Here is an 18,809-nt window from a genome sequence, read left to right on the forward strand (position 1 = left end):
GATATCCATGCAGTCCAATGGACTCTTGAGAGTCTTCTCCAACACCACAGTTCAAAAGCATCAGTTCTTTGGTGCTCAGCGTTCTTTATACTCCAACTCTCACATCCATACATGACTGCTGGAAAAACCATAGCTTTAACTAGACGGACCTTTGTTGGAAAAGTAGTGTCTCTGCTTTTTAATATGCTGTCCAGGTTTGTCGTAGCTTTTATCCCAAGGAGCAAGTATCTTTTAATGTCATGGCTGTAGAACCATCTGCAGTGATTTTGCCCAAAAAATTAAGTCTGTTACCATTTCCATTGTTTCCCAATCTATTTGCCATGAAGTGATGGGACCAGATGCCATGATCTTAGTTTACTGAATGTTGAGTCTTAAGCCAGCTTTTTCACTCCCTTCTTTCACTTTCATCAAGAGGCTCTTCAGTTCCTCTTCGCTTTCTACCGTAAAGGTGATGTCATTGCATATCTCATATTATTGATATTTCTCCTGGTAATCTTGATTCCAGCTTGTGCTTCATCCAGTCCGCATTTCACATGATGTGCTCTGCATTTAAGTTAAATAAGCAGGGTGACAACACACAGCTTTGACGTACTCCTTTCCCAGTCTGGAACCAGTCTGTTTTTCCACGTCTGGTTCTAACTGTTGCTTTTTGACCAACATATAAATTTCTCAGAATGCAGGTAAGGTGGTCTGGAATTCCCATCTCTTTAAGAATTTTCCATAGTTTGTTGTGATCCATACAGTCAAAGGCTTTGGCATAGTCAATGAAGCAGAAGTAGGTGTTTTTCTGGAGCTCTCTTGCTTTTTGTATGATCCAGTGGATGTTGGCAATTTGATCTCTGGTTCCTCTGCCTTTTCTAAATCCAGCTTGAAAGTCTGGAAATTCTTGTTAATATGTCTCTTGCCAATTACATGCAGGCTCCCAACTGCTGGAGCCAAGTTGGAAGAGGAAAAGTTTTCCTCCCAATATAATCATTTCCTCTTATTTTTCAGAATTCATGGGGTTCCAGGCAAGGATACTGGAGTGGGTTGCTATTTCCTTCTTCAGGTGATTTTCCTGACTCAGGGATCAATGCCTACATTGGCAGGCATTCTTTACCACTAGCACTGCCTGGGAAGCTCTTTTCAGAATCATATCACACTAATTCTTTACTATTCCAAAAGAAACAATAATTGAAAACATATCAACACAGTCAAAGAATGCCAGGAAATGGGGAATTTCCATTATGCAAAAATATGATTTTATATATGAGTCAGTAGGTGGCACCAAAGAAGAAGGAAGTGTATCTTGATAAATGCACAGAATGCTCTGACTCCTGGAAATCTAATAAAACCTACTCTTTAGAAGGTATGTGTTATGTTTTCTTCTTAAAATTCTTATTTAAACTGAAAACTGCCTCAAGATTTCACTGACTGCAAAACCAAAAATCATAAGTAAAAATAAAAGAAAATATCTTGAAATAAATTTAATGTCTTACTGGCAGAAACTGATTCTAGATATCCGTCTTGCTGGGTTAGACATGAATGATAATATGAAGTCTTAGCAGCTGTGCATCTGAAACCTGTGATCCAATAAGGCAGAAGCAAGAGAACAAGCACAGAGAAATCTGTCCTAGAGCCAGAAGAAAAGGAGCATTTGGGCAGTTCCTTTGTGGCTCAGCTGGTAAAGAATCCACCTGCAATGCAGGAGACCTGGGTTCGATCCCTGGGTTGAGAAGATCCCTGGAGAATGGCCTGGAGAATTCCATGGACTGTATAGTCCGTGAGGTCCCAAACAGTTGGACACGATTGAGCAACTTTCACTTTCACCTTAAATCTTTTGGGCGTTCCACATGAGAGGGCAGGGACCATTCATCCCTAGATATATACGTGAAACCACAGAAACTGCTCCTAGTCAAATGTTAGCCTTTCCCCAAACAAGAAAAAGGCTGAGCTCTAGCAACCTCATGGAAAGGCTTTTTTATTTCCTGTTTGTTAGTTAAAATATTCAGCAATGTCAGGAAAGAATAATCCCTTAAAGTTTTTAAAGATATGTCACACATTCATCTTGCCGTTCTTCCCCATCTCAAACTAACATCAAAACAGCATATCAGCTAAAATGTAGTTACTAAACTCATTTGCCTCTATTGACTAAATTAAAGAGAGTTGTTCCTCTTCTACAGACACGGATAACACTCTAGTAGCTCAGGTAGTGTCAGCAGACAGGGTAAAGCTACGGAGAAAGAGAACCAGGCATGGTTTTCTTGAGAGAAGAGAAGCCACTTTCACCTAAGCCATTTTGTGATCTAAGCCTGTTCACAATGCTTGCCCTTGAACAGGTCTCAGTAATCAACAATTCTAAGGACAGTAATAAAAGGAAAATCAGTCAAGAAACAACAGTCTAGCAATAAAAGAGTCCTAGTTCCTCTTCAAGGAATCTACATCACAGTCTGATACATACTTTTGAGTTCTGCAGGAAGCAAGGCCCCCACCCAGGTGGAGGATGGTCAGGACATGCCAAGACCCCCAACTGGTCAGAATCTAAGGAATGATAGTGTTGACCTTTTCTGACCCTCTTGACTTAATCAACTAAAGCTTAGACTCTGTCCATCTTTGCCCCAGTTCTATGCTGAATTCTCCTCTGCTCAAGCCCCTTCATGAATATGCATATATGCTTAGCCTAAAAGGTCTCCAGTTTTGCTGTTGAGAGATACTGCCTTGGAAAGATCCCTGATGTTCTCCTTACTTGCTGCAAGTATTAAGAAATCCTTCCTTCTCGAGATCTTTGCCTTGGTTGTATCTTTTAGCTCAACACCCAGGGTTTTCAGTAACAACAGTGCTTCTCCCCAAGTCCTCCTCTCCAATAAGGTCCAAGCTGTAGGTCTTGATGAAAAAAGATGAGTATTTTATAGCAGGACAAGAAAATTTTAAACATCAAAATTCTTCTCTGCCCATTTAGGCCTCCTCCTTCCCCTTTAGTACATATTGTGCAACTGCATTAACCAGACTTCCTTAGGAGATAACATTCCTTCTTAATTGCATCAAGCGTCACAACTGATTGGGAAATAACTTTCTTTCTTATCTTGTAAGAAGCCATGATGACCCATGACCCACTCAGTTCAGTTCAGTTCAGTCGCTCAGTCGTGCCCGACTCTTTGCAATCCCATCAACAGCAGCACTGCTCACTCAGTACGTGTAGATCTGGATTGTGTTAACTGTCAATAATACATCACTTGACTTAAAACCCTTTGTCTCAAAATTTTACATATCTGTGTTCTGGCCTCCAAAGGGCGGAACCATCCTCAGAGATTTCTGAAAGACTATCTCTTGGGTTATAATCCTCAGGTTGGCTCAAATAATATTTCACCTTTCTTTTTTTTTAAACTTTTCATTTTTTTATTGGGGTATAGCTAATTAACAATGTTGTTCATTTAGTTAGTTAGATAGTTTCAGGTGACCAGCAAAGGGACTCATTCATACATAGACATGTATGCATCCTCCTCTCCATTTCTTTCCTAGATCAATTATTGATTATTATTATTTTTTTTTTTTTTTTTTTTACTGACAGCCTCCACTTACCCGGGCAAACTCCATTGGTTTGGGAAGAAGGCACATGACCATGACATCAAAGCGAACATCACAAACTGTCTTCAACCACTTGGTGACAAACTGAGGCTTTAGCTTTTCTACCAAACTTCCAACTTCATCATCCATCATATATGCTGTGGAGTGAAACCACTGAAATACCATGGCCACAAGCCTGGCCAAGCTTTCCGTAGGAGTATTCTCACTGGGTGTACAGAGGCTCACCTGGAAATAGATTAGATTCTCCTTCAGTCTCAGTACATAATATGTTTGTTTAAAGACCAAAAAAAAAAAGATGTCCCTGATAATCCACTGAAATAGGCAGTCACAAATAAATGATGGAGGACCACTTATCCTGGAAACTGTGTTCTTCTCTACAGAGAGACGACTGCAACAACTTCCCCTCAAGACAGAACCTCCCAATAAGCTTTTCACCTAAAAGAAATCAATTATATATTCTGTACCAGGTAAATACTTTTAAAAAGTTAAGTCTACAAAATGAAATTTCATAAATATCTTCAGTGCAAAAATAATCTATATATATTTCAGTTCCAAAATGATCAGATTTACCAACAATTTCCTAGCAGTAATAATTTTGAAACCTTGGAGCACCACCCCTCAGTTCACCACATTATAAATAGACTTTTCAAAACTGTTCACCATTTATTCATTAATCTTTTATTAATCACTGAAGTAGGGTTCAGGAATATAAAAAATAAATAACACATTATCTTTGCCTCAATGAGTTCACAACAGTAGTCAGTTTGTCATTAGATAATAAGTTCTAGGAGCAAGACATGCAAAATCAATAATTAAGCTCCAATTTGATAAAGCAAAACAAAGCAAAAAATATATGAAAGCATAAAAGAGATATATCACTGTGGAGACTTAATCTATTTCTCCAATGGGCAAAAACAAAAGTCTGCTTCTCTGCAGAACTGTCAAATTCAGCATTCTTGGAACTTTGGATCTGTATGTTTGATCTTTCCTGAATGAATACTTCAGTTGACTCAGTCAACAGAAGTCAAATTCCCTGCACCAGTTTGGCAATAATTTTTCTGGCTATGTTGCAGACTTGCCATAAATACACAAAAAGATCCACAGTAACTGAACTTGCAAACAAAATATTACATCAGGTGGAGGTGAATGATCTATAAATTATACTGAATCCAATATTTCACAATATAATCTAGCAACTTACCCACTTGTTTCTTGTCAAAATGTGCATTTCCAACAGTTTAGAATCTGGCACAAAAGGTTCCAACACCTGTCTATTCATCAGAATCAACAAGGGATCTTTTTAAAAAGTTCCCAAGATTCTGGGATAGAATCTGGGCAATGACATTTTTTAAAAGCCTTCATGGGTAAATCCAATGTGCAGTCACTGTCCTAGAGTATAGACTTCCTATGCTAAGGTTGGCTTCTCAGAGGGCGCAGTGGTAAAGAATCTGCCTGCCAGTGCAAGAGACACAAGAGACATGGGGTTTGATCCCTGACTCAGGAAGATCCCCTGGAGGAGGAAATGGTAATCCACTCCAGTATTCTTGCCAGGAAAATTCTACGGATAGAGGAGACTGGTGGGCTACAGTCCCTGGGGGAGTCCCTGACTGAGCACACACACACTGGTGGTGGTGAATACTAAGTTAATTTTTCACCATTTACTATTTACTTCCCTAAAAAGAACAGAAGAAACTCATCATCAGGGCAACGTTGGAATAAAACATAAGATATTGGAGATTAGTTAATTTCTTTTCTTACTAAGAACCATATTCCAAATTGACTGAGTAGCCGCTGGTCGTGTTTATCATCATCCTTGTTGTCAAAGTCAGCGTTATCCAGGGAATGGTGCGAAGAGGAGAGGCCCAGCTGCCGCCGGCGATTCAGCTCATGTTCCCGCTGCTCAGCATGGAACTCGGCTTCTTTCAACAAGCTGCAGAAGAGGAGAGATTTCAAGTGAGACTGCCCAAAAGCACACTCAAGATTACGACCCTATTCAGAGCAATTACTTCACGAGTTTTCAAGCATCAGTCATTGTTCTTTAAATTGGAAGGAGCCTCACATCCTTGTTATTTATTATTCCATCCCCATCTCAAAGATGTATAAACTGAGGCACGAAGAGGCTACTTCCTCCAACCAATAAGAATCAACCAGAACTGATGCCTTCTGGCTTCAAGTTCACCAATCATCCCACTAGAAGCCAATGCTTCTCCTATATCTAATATGAAGCTATGAAAGAAAAAAGTGAAAGCGAAAGTCACTCAGTCATGCCAGATTCTTGGCAACCTGATAGACTATACAGTCCACAGAATTCTCCAGGCCAGAATACTGGAGTGAGTAGCCTTTCTCTTCTCCAGGGGATCTTCCCAACCCAGGGATCGAACCCAGGTCTCCTGCATTGCAGGCGGATTCTTGACCAGCTGGGCCACAAGGGAAGTCCCATATGAAGCTATGTGGACATCAAATGCATGATCAAGGACAGTTTGAGGAACTGATACTCAAATGGAAAAACACTTACTATCTGGAATTCAAAGACCTGACAGTGAACAAAAAAGATTCCTTTTTCAATTTTCTAAGAAGATGACAATTTTAAAAAATAATACACAATGTTGGCAAGGGAATAGCAAAAACTATCATGATGTATAGTATGAAATTCACATACACCCTTTGAAAATCAGTTTGGTAATGTATCAAGTGTCCTTAAAATATTCATACCCTTTGACCCAGTCAGCCACATCTGGTCATCTACCCTAAATAAATAAAAAATACAGGACTGGCACTATACACAAAATAGTTATCAGAGTTATTTATAGCAGTAAAAATAATGGAAGAAATTGAAGTGTCTAATGGTGGAGGAAAATAATCTAGATAAATATTATGTACCCACTAAAAATGATAAATGTGGAAACTACACAATGTGGAGAGGAGCTAATGGTATAATGTTATATCAAAAAGAATGTGGATACACTGTGATTGAAGTTATATAAGTAAAACAAGCATTTGAATAAAACTAGAAGACCATATGCAAAAAAAAAAAAACTGAGGATGATGACAGCAGTATGGTTGTTTTTTTCTCTTTCCAAACTGTCTGCATTGTTTTATTTAGCAAACATTTATTGCACTTCCACATGTGTCGGCCACTGGGATAAGAGAAACAGAAGACAGTCCTTATCTTTAAAACATGCACTCTAATATTGTTTCTTTATCTTTAAAAATCTTGTCTCAGTGAATAGAAAACAAAAAGAGAACAAATCTGGGGTTACCACTTGTAAAGCTCCCTTTTTTCATGTGATCGAAAAAGCCAGCTGCCTGCAGGATCTGGTCCCTCTTACTCCACAGCCTGCTGGTTTACTCCAGTACCGAGTCACCTAGAGCTCTCGCATCCTGTGCTGCTGCAGTCAAGCCTGGGACACCTCTGCCCCGCCCCTTCTCTCTGACTGGCGCCCCCTCTCCACTCCCTGGGAGTCCCATCTCTGTGTTGTCACTGCTCACCACTTTGGCTGGCAAACTCGTGCTTCTATTTTTACAGACCACCCCACCATGGGTAACTTGAAGGCAGAGACCATATTTCACTTTCTTCTGTCTTCCAGTGCCTACCACATGCCTGGCACATAACTGGCATTCCATAAAAATATGTGTTAAATGAGTGAATTAAAACATCATCACTGCAACATTGTGGAAAGTGAGCTGTCTGGCTGAGGGCTCTTGAAGTTGAATTAAATGTGCACATCTCAATGGGGAAAGGGTGGCTCAGAGAGAAGGTAGAGTTTTCAGGGAAAGCTACTAACAACCCTGTTACCTAATCACGGCCTCCACGGCACAGACAAGTTCCTCAGCGCCACATTCCCGGGTGTTGATGGGTGGAGGAGAGGTTTGATAGAGGTGGGTCTCTGAGGCGGCCCCCACTTCATTACTGTGGTGATTTGAGTGGCATCTTTTGCAGTACCGAACAGGCCTGTTTCCGTGACGACCACAGCACCCTGCTGAAAAGCAGGTGACCACAGCTCTTCTAACATGGGAACTGCAGTTCTAGAATGAGAAGAGTGAAATCAATTAAAATTCACCACTGAGGTAAATTGGGCTAATAATTGGAACAAATGGAAATTTCTAGGGCCACTAGAAGAGGCAGGACTTCCCTGAAGTGTCACTAGTTTCCAAAATGCAGCTTATCTCTAACCAGTTAGATTTCAGTCATAGTTAAAAATTAAGGTGAGAAGTGGTTTCTATTCATGTTGAGTGGTAGAAACTCTCTAAATACGAATAAAACTGTGTTAAAAAGTCCTCTATAAAGTGACCTCAGCCATGTAGCATGGGGTATGGTGGGCTTCCTAGATTATTTCAAGTTAGTGTTTCAAGAGTTTTCAGCAGAAGTATGAAAAAAAAAAAAGAAAACTGTGGTCCAGAGAAAGCATAGCACAGCACATCAGGGCAGGAAACAAACAATTTTAAACCCTAAAATAAACTTTCAAAATTCTTTTATCCATCTCCTAAAGACCACATTTCCATTGAAGCTCATCTGTCCTTGAGGACATTCAAGGACAGGTAGGAAGCTGTGCTGTGCTCAGCTGATGAACCAGAAGCTGGCCTGCCCATCCCCGCCAGAGCTTAGACCTAAAGAATATGTCAGTTGATAACACGGGAACATCAAAGCACAGTAATAATCATTCATAGACACAGCTGTTGAACATCAGCTACAGAAAAAGAATCAACAGATGAAGTGTGAAAAATGGTGCAGTGTAAAAGAGAGATCCAGAGTTCAGGGGAGTTTATTATCAGAGCTGCCCTGACAAGAAGCAGAGGGGCAAGGCAGCGCCCATGCTCACATCAAGTAACTTGAGGAGCAATCAGGAAATATCCATGACCTCTCCATAAAAGTGAGAGATGCCACCACCACATACGCAATAGCTTGTGTCAGAGAGCATTTCACCCTTTTGATAGAGCTTATTAAGATGGAAAACACTGAAAAAGAATATGATTATATGTATATGTATAACTGAATCACTTGGATGTCCACATGAAACTAACAGAACATTGTAAATCAACTATTATCCAATAACATTTTCTTTAAAAATATGAAATCAGAGAAATAATACCCTAAGCCATTATGAACTCAGGGCTGGGAGAAGATTGGAGAACCTTCCATGACAGATATCTTGGGGAAACAGAAGAAAGAAAAAAGCAACTATGAAAACTACATCCAGACATTGACCATGTGTTGAATTGCCTATCGGAAAAATCATTTTAAAGTAAGGCTTGTTCCACTTCAATTTTAGCACAAGGCTTTGGATACAAGTGCTGGGAAATCTCATTTTCTGAACAGGACTCAGGTCAATAAATCATAAAAACAAGTTTAAATTTTTATGATCTTTTTTCCCTTTTATTAATGTTTTATAAATTATTTGTTAAAATACAACGTATTTCTTCTGCACCGAGGCCTACGTCTTCTTCAATATCCACGTCAGTCCTGACTTCTCCAAGTGAGGTATAGTTCGTGCTTTGTGTTCTTTCTTTCTCTTTCACATGCTAAGTTTCATTCTGGAAGCAAGTGAATCCTTACCAGTTTGGGACTTCTCCAAACCAAACCACATCACTAGCATCAGAGTATATTGTTAGTGTTTATTTCTTCCTTTTGATTGTAATTAGTCTTTGTTACCCTGGGACTCCCACTGTTACAGAAACAATGGAATGTGGATATGGGTTTAGTGTGGAGAAAGAAACGCAACCCACTCCAGTATTCTTGCCTGGAAAATCCCATGAACAAAAGAGCCTGGAGGGCTACAGTCCTTGGGGTCGCAAAGAGCCAGACAGGACTGAACAACTAACAGACAGAACAGGTGGGTTTAGTGGGTAGCTATTAGCTATAATAAAGTCCTGATGTTTAAGGCCTACAATCTCCTATTTCCTGGTCACAAATTATTTACTTTCTTTCCACATGCAGATTCCTGGTGGGAGGTTCAAGGCGGTCTCATTTAAATAAAGTCCAGTGGTGGTTGAGGCTCTTTGGGTTTGGTTCCTCAGATAGGCTTCCATGTGCCTTGAAACCTAGATGGGCTGTGCCAGCTTGAACCGAGAAAACACGGCACAGTGATACTCATATGACCCCCAAGGCAATTTCTAAAAAGACAGGCTGCTTCTAAAAAGACATCTTGCAGTCTAAGAAAGTTCTCTCTTCAGAAGCTTCCTCATCAGGATACTCTTCTTAGGATTCTGTCATGGCCCAGACATATGGAGAGGCAGTAAGTCTCTACTCAACAGGGCTGGCTAAGCCCAGCCTTCAAGTCATGCCATCCCAGAGCCCTAACATATGCCAATAGATAATTTCAGCCCCTAGCTATTCAAGTCTCCCCAGTGCGTGCATGCATGATCAGTCACTAAGTCGTGTCTAACTCTTTGTGACCCCATGGACTGTAGTCCACCAGGCTCCTCTGTCCATGGGATTTCTCAGGCAAGAATACTGGAGTGGGTTGCCATTTTCTCCTCCAGGAGACCTTCCAAACCACGTATCCTGCAATGGCAGGTGGGTTTTTTACCAATAAGCCACCTGGGAAGCTGCTAGTTTTCCCAGATGAGGCCCCAAATAACATCAAGTAGAGACAGACTGTGGACTGTGCCCTGCCCAAATCCCTGACCCTCAGAATTTAAAAGCATAATTAAATGGTTGTTGTTTCATGCTGCTACATTTTGAGTGATTCCTTAGGTAGTATCTGGATATACTGCACACATTAGTATCTGGAATATAAACTGAAAGTCAACCTAACCTCCTTTATCACCACGTACTATCAATTCTAAATAATATCAGTGATAAAATACTTTGCCCCTAAATAACCTTTGGTTGGTCAAAGTCCTAAACAATTCCTATGGTTCCTACTAAGTTTTTTCAATTTTTTTTGTTTGTTTTTTAGTTGAAGTGAGAGTTGGACAATAAAGAAGGCCGAACACCGAAGAATTGATGTTTTTGAGCTGTGGTGTTGGAGAAGATTCTTGAGAGTTCCTTGGACAGCAAGGAGATCAAACCAGTCAATCCTAAAGGAAACAAATCTTGAATATTCATTAGAAGGACTAATGCTGAAGCTGAAGCTCCAATACTTTGGCCACCTGATGCAAAGAGTCAACTCATTGGAAAAGACCCTGATGTTGGGAAAGACAGAAGGCAAGAGGAGAAGGGGATGACAAAGGATGAGATGGGATAATATATTTCCAAGCCACAGATAGTCCTCAACCCTGTGAACTCAGCTGCATGCATTCATTTCAAAAGTAAACCAGAGAGATTTGTCTTGAGTTCAGATTCAGCTGGCTATGTTTTCATATGTTCACTCAAACCACTCTGTTTCACTGCTTGGAATTTTTTTTCATAATTTTATTTATTTATTGGCTACACTGGGTCTTCGTTGCTTTGTGCAGGCTTTCTCTAGTTGCAGTATGTGGGCTTCTCATTGTAGTGGCTTCTATTGTTAAGAAGCTACAGCAGTTGCAGTAACTATGGTACACGGACTTAGTTGCTCCATGGCATGTGGAATCTTCCCAGACCAGGGATCGAACCCATGTCCCCTGCATTGGCAGGTGCATTCTTATCCACTGCACCACCAGAGAAATCCTTACTGCTTAGAATTTTAAGCATAAATAAATAATTCCAAGTGGTGTCATAGAATAACAAAAATGAAATTAAGAAAAGTCTGTCTCTTGATGCTTATTTGACATAATCTTTTTTTACTGTAATATAGTTGATTTACAATGTATTGGATACAATCTTGACATTTATTTCAAACCTACAATTCAAATGTAGAAATATCTAGTACTGAAAGAGGTAAAGACACAAGCTTTGCCCAAAGCAAGCTTGGAACATTCTGATCTATTATGAACCGAATAAAAGTTCTCAAAATGAACTTTCATATAAAATACATTTATTAAAGAATAAGTAATAAAACGTGCTAATTTTAAGCTTATTGCTGAAAATAATTTTGTCACATAAATGAGAAGAGTGTTAAAAAATGATCCATTGTGGGTATCAAATATGCTAGGTATATCACCAGAGCCAGGAAATGTCAATTTAGAAAATAAAACTGTTTCTCATCCTAGTCTCTCCAGCTTGTAAAAGATTCTCAAAGTAGGAAATAGCCTCAGGATAAAAATGAAATCAAAAGTATGGTGAATGACTATGATCCTTTGTTAAAACTTCCGAAAGATACAAGGTGATGCCCAGTTGAGCATCTCTGTTAGAACATAGCTTCTAATAAGATTAAGGGCAGCCTGAAATGCCCACAATATAAAAGAAACTGTCTCAAAAAGAATTACAGATGTGGCTTTGAGGGCACTGAACTCCAATGAGATTCATAGAAAATCCGCAAAGTTTTAAAGAAAGACATACTAGTAAAAGCACCACCAGCAGACTAAAAGGGACACACACAGTGTGACACAAAAAGAGGTCTATTGAACCCCATTTCTACATGCAGGAGGAAAACTGAGGGAGTTACTCAGTTGCAACATGGGCTATTTCTTATTGAAAAGGAAACATGTCTTAGAGAGTGGAGGAAAGATCCCAGGACAGAAATGAATTAGGAAACTACTCCAAGGAAGCAAAATCAGACCCTAATCAAGGCACATTTGCTACCCCTGGAGACAGAAGAACTGCTGACATGTTCATGGCTGGAGTTGCTATAGACTAGTAACAGCTATCTGCTTGCCCTTCCTCTTTTTGAACAGAGGTCTATCGCTGTCATCCGATCCCTATCTCACCATTTCGTGTTGGGTATGTAGAGGGCACATAATTTGCTTTTTAATTCACCAGTCTCTGGTTCAAGAAAATTTGTACCTGAAGGGTTTCATCAGTGAGCAGACCAAATGCAGATCACAAGACAATGGACTTTAAGCCTGAAGCCATAAGTGGGTTAGACTTTTGCAGGTCTTGCAAGGTGGTAAGAATATTTGTCATATAGAAAGAATGTAAGTAATTATGTCCAGAAGGTGAATTGTGGTAGATTAAATATGGTCACAAAATTCTTGCTGCTCCTTCTCTAAAAGAGGAGGAGTCTATTTGCCCACTTGTTTAAACTGGGCTGTGCTTTGGACTTGCTTTGATCAATGGAATGCAGCAGAAGTGATGCTGTGCTACCACTGAACTTCAGTCTCAAACGGCCTTGCAGCCTCCTCTCTCACTTTCTCAAAACACTCATACCTTGAGAACAAATCCAGCCTAGCCTCCTGGAAGATGAGACACCTAATGGAAAGAGAGAGCGCCAGACACCCCAGTCATCCCAACCATTCCAGCCATCCCAGTTGAGGCTCCAGACGTGTGAGTGAAGTCGTCTGGGACCAGCCAATTGCCAGCAAACCCACTAACTGACTGCAAATACCTGAGTGAGCCTAGAGGAGTTTATCAAAAGAACAGTCTAGGTGAGCGTAGGCAGGGCTGCTGATCCACAAAATTGTGATCAAACAAATGTTTGCTGTTATAAGTTAATACATTTTCGGATAGTTCATTACATGGCAATAGAAAACTGAAACAGTCCTCCAAAGGTATCCACTCATAATCAACTCCTAAAAAGTTTAAATGACATGTACATGGTCTCATAGCTAGATGGGAAGACAGCTGACCAGAATCCAAGTATCTCAATCAACCAGTCCAGAGTTCTTTGTATGACATCATGCTACCTTCTCTTGTATTTCTCAAACAACTAGAGCAAGAAAAGAAGATGGAAACAGTTCAGTGAAAGTGTCATGAACAGTGGCTAATTGAAGGAAGAATCTTTAAGTAAAGATATCATTCACCTCACATATAAATATGTATTTTCCATATATATTTGGTCTGGTTATATTTTTGACACACAAGTGTTGGACCACTTGCACTTCCAAACAATAAAGATTTTTAGCAAACAAGATCATCATTTACCAAAATTAAGTTGCACTGTCAGTCACTTTTGTATTCAGATTTCTACCCCAGAGTAACACATATGCTTTTATTTCATATTATTTTTCAAAAACACTGTGCATATGATGGGTAAGCAGAAGCAGAAATGGAAATAGAGACCATCGAGACACAGCAATCTTGCATGCTGAATAATTTCCTTTCCCCCTTCACAAATACAGCGACACGAACATACTGGGAAACCATGGTGCAGAAATCAGACAGATGTCAATGAATGAATTTACATACAAACACAGCAAATCATGCCGCACCACATAGATGGTTTGCTCTTACCTTCTTCTGACATATAGCAGATATTTCAGCTGTAAGGGGAAGGTACACAAAATATCAACAAAAAAGAGAGCCCATTTTAAATAAGGGCAGCCATGAAGCGGAGTAAAAACAAGCTTAGTAACACAACCTCCAGATTTGCCAAAACAGCTTTCTCCTTTGTCTCATGAATTGTCATCTACTCATTCTTAATGAGATTAAATACCTGCGTGCCTCAAATACTTCACCTATTTTAGAAATAATTCGGCCTTCTCACATATGACTTAGAATTCAGATCAAATAATTGTAATCTCACCCAGGCATTTGACAGAGAACAAAATTGAGGGTTATAGGGGTTCTTCAGGATCATATGAGCTATCAATGGTAGAGACCAATCAATCCGGAAGTGTCTCTGGGTTCCCTGTCTACTGATCTTCCATGATGCTATAACACTGAGCTGATGTGATATACTAAAGAGTTTCGCCATGGAGATGATTTGCTATACCAGAACGGTAGAAAAAAAACTTAATAACTTAAATTAATTAGACTCAAACTATCAACTAACATCAGTCCTTAACTAGTGCAAAACCAGCTGCAGGCTTATTAAGAGAAAACATCTTTCAAACCCATGGATAGGTCAGTTGGAGTAAGGCTGTCAAACTACCTTTATGTTTCAGGATTAAGTTTAATAAATGGATTAAACTCTTTTTAGTAGGCATACCAATTATCTCCAAGAAAACTGGTGGTTGATAAAACTTGAAAATAATTTTTCTAAGAATCTATTAACATGTCCCCTGAAATAGTAAGTGCTCAAAAAATAAATTAAACCATTGCTAATAGTCTATAGCACAACTTACTAACAAAATCGAAGGTAAATGTCTCCCAAACTCCATCTGGAAATTATGCATTAGTGAATGTCAAATCAATGAGATTACAACTCAGCTTTTAAAACAGATTTTGTCTAATTAATGGTTATTTAACAGTTTGATATCCTAGCATTTATCTTAAGCTGAGGTTAGTGGGTCATCTCTCTGGATAAGTAATGAAAAGTTATTATCAATTTTCTTCAACAGATGAATATCATCTGGAGATGACCAGAATTCAGAAACATATCTACACAGTAAGTCCCCTACATACAAGCACATTTCAGTCTAAGAGTGCATTTGTAAGTCGATTTGCTCATCACGTGCAACAAAGTTAGCCTAGGTACCCAACTAACACAATTGGCTATATATACCACTGCTTTTATGCTTGCTTCCAGACATTCTGGGCTTGAAATAAAGATACTGTACTACTGTACTCTATATAATACAGTACTATACAATGAAGTACACAAAAAACAATCACTTGTGGAGGATGCACACACCCCAGACATTCCAGACATGTGAACTAACTTATGAGATCAGACATGTGAACACACGTTTGCATCTCTGAAAGTTCACAACTGGAAGGGTTGTATGTAGGGGACTTAACTGTATTTAAAATGTAATTTAGAACCTGACTATGGGTTTTACCTCAGAGCACTGAAAGTTCACTTGCAAGGTAGCCTAATTTAAGAGGGAAAAAGTTACCTTTACCCATGTAAACCCAAATCTTTTTACAGATATTCTTATGTAAATTTTTTAAATGTCTCTTTGAAGGATATAGAGCTGACATTATTGATCCATTTTACAAATGCTGAGCACTCATTAAATAATTTATTTCTTGAGGTTGAGATAACCTAATATTGAGTTAAACTATAAGGAAATGGTGTATAATTATCATCAAGCAAAGTCCCTTAGTTTTTTTTAAAAAAAAAAACTGAATTTAGTTAACATAAAGTGTTTACATGTAAATTCTTTCACGTAAGTTCTTCTATTATCTACCTCTGAAGTTATAGATCAAGTTCCTCCTGTGTGCCTGATCTATACTCAGTATGCCCCCAGCTTTTTCCACCTTTCTTCTTTCCTCTGCTTTCCTAAGTATTTTCGGGGTCATTTCAGCCTGCAGTTAGGTGACTGGAATATCTGCCTCCCCATATGTAGAGAAATGTTCTATCTTTGACCTGCCAGCTTACCAGGCATAGCTTTCAGAACTCTAACAAACTACAAACATTACAATCTCATCTTTTCACTGAGATGGGCCAGATATATTTATTTATCCCCATTTTACTGAAGGAGAAACTGATACTCAAAATGATTGAATGATTTTCCCTAAAAACACAGAGCTAGTAACAGTGGCAAAAGAAAGACCCATTATTCAATGCTCTTCTCACTGATGTTCTTTATTCTCTTTCTGACCTGGCACAGCAAGCATATCATTGGCAACACCTATTATATACACAGAAAATCCCTTAAGACAGAATTCAGCTTTGGACATACAGAATCCCAATTCCAACACCTACCCTTAATTTTGGTAGAAGTGATACTTCTTCCCTTAATATTCATGTGTGGGTATATTACAACCAAAACATTGAAACAATGCTTCATATAAATGAATATTCATAGCAAATAATACTTTGGTTGCTGTCTTTATAAAATAAAAAAACAGTACAAAAGGAGACAAATCAACTGTATCATCTGTCACAATTCCTCGTTATTCATCCTTCCTGAAGTAAACCATACCTTGCGGCAGAAGAACATCAATCAGCCATTCACTGTGGTCCCTATAAAGAACAACAGAATCCATTTTTGAGCCTTTCTGCAATGTTACCCTTCCACATGAATGTTTATAGGCTGCATGCTGTTCTTAAAACACTTCTAATAGAAAGGACACGTAATTAAGAGCACTATCCTAATAAGCTTTTTAAATGTTTAATGCATTCCAGCTAAATTATAAATTATAGGCATTTCATCATATTCAGTTATCTTTAAATGATATTTTCCAGATGCTAATTAGGTCAGCCAAAATACAGCATGATTTGTAGAAAGCTGAGTGTGAGTCTGTGAAACTAACAAGCATAGAAAACCCATATGAATTTTATGTCACGTTTGAAAACCACAGCTTTCTTTTCTTTTTCACTGTGGCCTTTTTAACAGGGTCATTTGAAAACTGGAGCTGTTTATTAAGTGGAATTGCTTTCTTTTGTCACATGGAGAGAAATACTGAAACATTTCAAAGCTGACGTCTTTTCAAATGAAAGTTTGCTATATATTAAATACCTGATATGCTAACCTTTAAAAAACAGAAAGGATAATGGGAAATGAGGGTAACATAATCAATATAAGACAAAGTGATTATTCTTCTCAGTGTCGCCCTATTAGATTGCCTTTTCTTGCACCTACCCTGCAATCCGCTGGCTGCATTCTTCACAGAGATACAACGGGGGTGGTTTATCACCCAAAGCTACAGACAAGGAGGGGTCTATACACATCTGAAACACAGGAAAAGACAGAATGAACTCTCTTGCCCTGTTTATCACGTCCCCTATGTCAAGGACACAAATGTTTCAATAAAAGATTTTTGAAAGCAAAGAAGAATAAACGTTTTTTAGTAAAACCCATTCAACCTAAGTGTTTTTCCAATATGGCGATTTAAATGTGACTAGTGTGGTTTTTCATTTCTCCTGTTATTTGCAATGCAAGTAACAAGTAGTGTCAAGAAATCCACCCTCATTCTACAAAGATAAAAAATCATCTCATTCGGTGGCTGTTCAAATTGCTTCCGTATTACTCACACAGTAATTCCTTCTTTAATGTGGTAAACACAGTAATCTCTCTTTGGGAAAAGGAAAATGCATTATTGAGATTTAAAAATCATAACAGTTGGCAAAATGCTGGCAGTAGAGAATTTTGCTTCTCAATAGACCTCATTCAGAAAATTTAGCATTAAATCTAACATTAAGTGATTCCCTTTTCTTACTTGGGAATCTAAAATCTAAATATCCAACTTTCACTTTCAAGTTTTGGGTTTTTTTTTTTGTCCACATATGATCTGTAGTTTGCTTAACTGTGCAGTATTCTGTTCAGTTATCTATGGCTGTTTTCATTAGCCTAAGTACAAAGATGAAAAGTGTTAATGTTAAGTGATCACTAGGATATTTCAAACACTTGGAGGTTTTAAATCGAATAGACAAAATATTCGATGACTAACTGGATTTAGTACTTTGCATCAGTCTAAATGTTTATGACTTACCAAAGAAATTTTGAATTCTGTTCCTGCCCTTCAAGAAATAATCAATCCATGCTATAGCTAAGTATGTAGTTAACACGCCTAGGACACAAATTCTTCTAAAACTTCACTCTGCCTTTTCTTTAGCTTTTGTTGCCTTTTATTTATTTATTTATTTTACCGATTTAAGGGGACAAGTGAACTGAACTTATAACCCAAAGAGCTTGTCATTTAAAGTTAAAACCCTTAGGGGTTTCAACGGTTGGGGAAGCAAGAGTTAGAATTTCTAAATTTAAATAATTATACCATCAAAGTCTGTAAATTATATATTCCCTGGTGCTAAAGGCCCAGTGTGAAAATTTTCCTTAGGTAAGATTCATGCTTCCTTTGATGCAACGAATAACCACTTTTTGGCGAGTCAAATCAGGGACTGGCAAACTTTCTGCAAATGGTCAAAGGGTAAATATTTCAAGTTTTGTGGGTCATATATTCTCTGTCACAACTACTCAACCCTGCTGTTGTAGCATAATAGCAGCCAGAGACAATGAATAAGCAAATAAGCATAGCTGTGTTCCAATAAAACTTTATTTGCAAAAATAGGCAGCAGGCCAGATTTGACTGAGAGCCATAGCCATAGCCATTGCTGACTCCTGTGTAAGGTAATTATCACAAGGTGATATTTCAAGTAGGACCAAGTAAAACCAAAAAGCAGAGTGTGATATAATAGACTATATTTCCAACATACTTTCATTTTAGAATCTATCATAACTTTCGGCTCTTGTTCTTACTTTTTTGGAACCTACTGCAAAAAAAAGTAGATAATATTTTTCTATTTGGCAAATTATTATGTAACCAGGCTTCCCTGGTGGCTCAGCTGGTAAAGAATCCGCCTGCAATGTGGGAGATCTGGGTTCAATCCCTGGGTTGAGAAGATTCCCTGGAGAAGAAAAAGGAAGATCCCCACTCCAGTATTCTGGCCTGGAGAATT

At 38.6% G+C, this 18,809-nt stretch overlaps 1 protein-coding gene across 3 annotated transcripts in view; it reads right to left on the reverse strand.

Moving 5' to 3' along the window:
• The window catches only part of UNC79 (unc-79 subunit of NALCN channel complex), a 222,807-nt gene that overhangs the window by 143,663 nt on the left and 60,335 nt on the right, over nucleotides 1-18,809 (reverse strand). For all 3 annotated transcript variants that reach the window (XM_055417627.2, XM_088829774.1, XM_088829773.1), the window contains 6 exons: nucleotides 16,996-17,084; nucleotides 16,336-16,376; nucleotides 13,757-13,785; nucleotides 7,361-7,590; nucleotides 5,323-5,494; nucleotides 3,559-3,789 (listed from right to left, as the gene is read on the reverse strand). In XM_055417627.2, the coding sequence (XP_055273602.2) occupies nucleotides 3,559-3,789; nucleotides 5,323-5,494; nucleotides 7,361-7,590; nucleotides 13,757-13,785; nucleotides 16,336-16,376; nucleotides 16,996-17,084 (792 nt within the window). The remainder of the gene's footprint in view (nucleotides 1-3,558; nucleotides 3,790-5,322; nucleotides 5,495-7,360; nucleotides 7,591-13,756; nucleotides 13,786-16,335; nucleotides 16,377-16,995; nucleotides 17,085-18,809) is intronic.

This window comes from Moschus berezovskii, chromosome 21 (genome assembly GCF_049115385.1).
Source record: "Moschus berezovskii isolate FMDL1 chromosome 21, NW_MosBer_1.0, whole genome shotgun sequence".
NCBI classification, from domain to species: Eukaryota; Metazoa; Chordata; class Mammalia; order Artiodactyla; family Moschidae; genus Moschus; species Moschus berezovskii.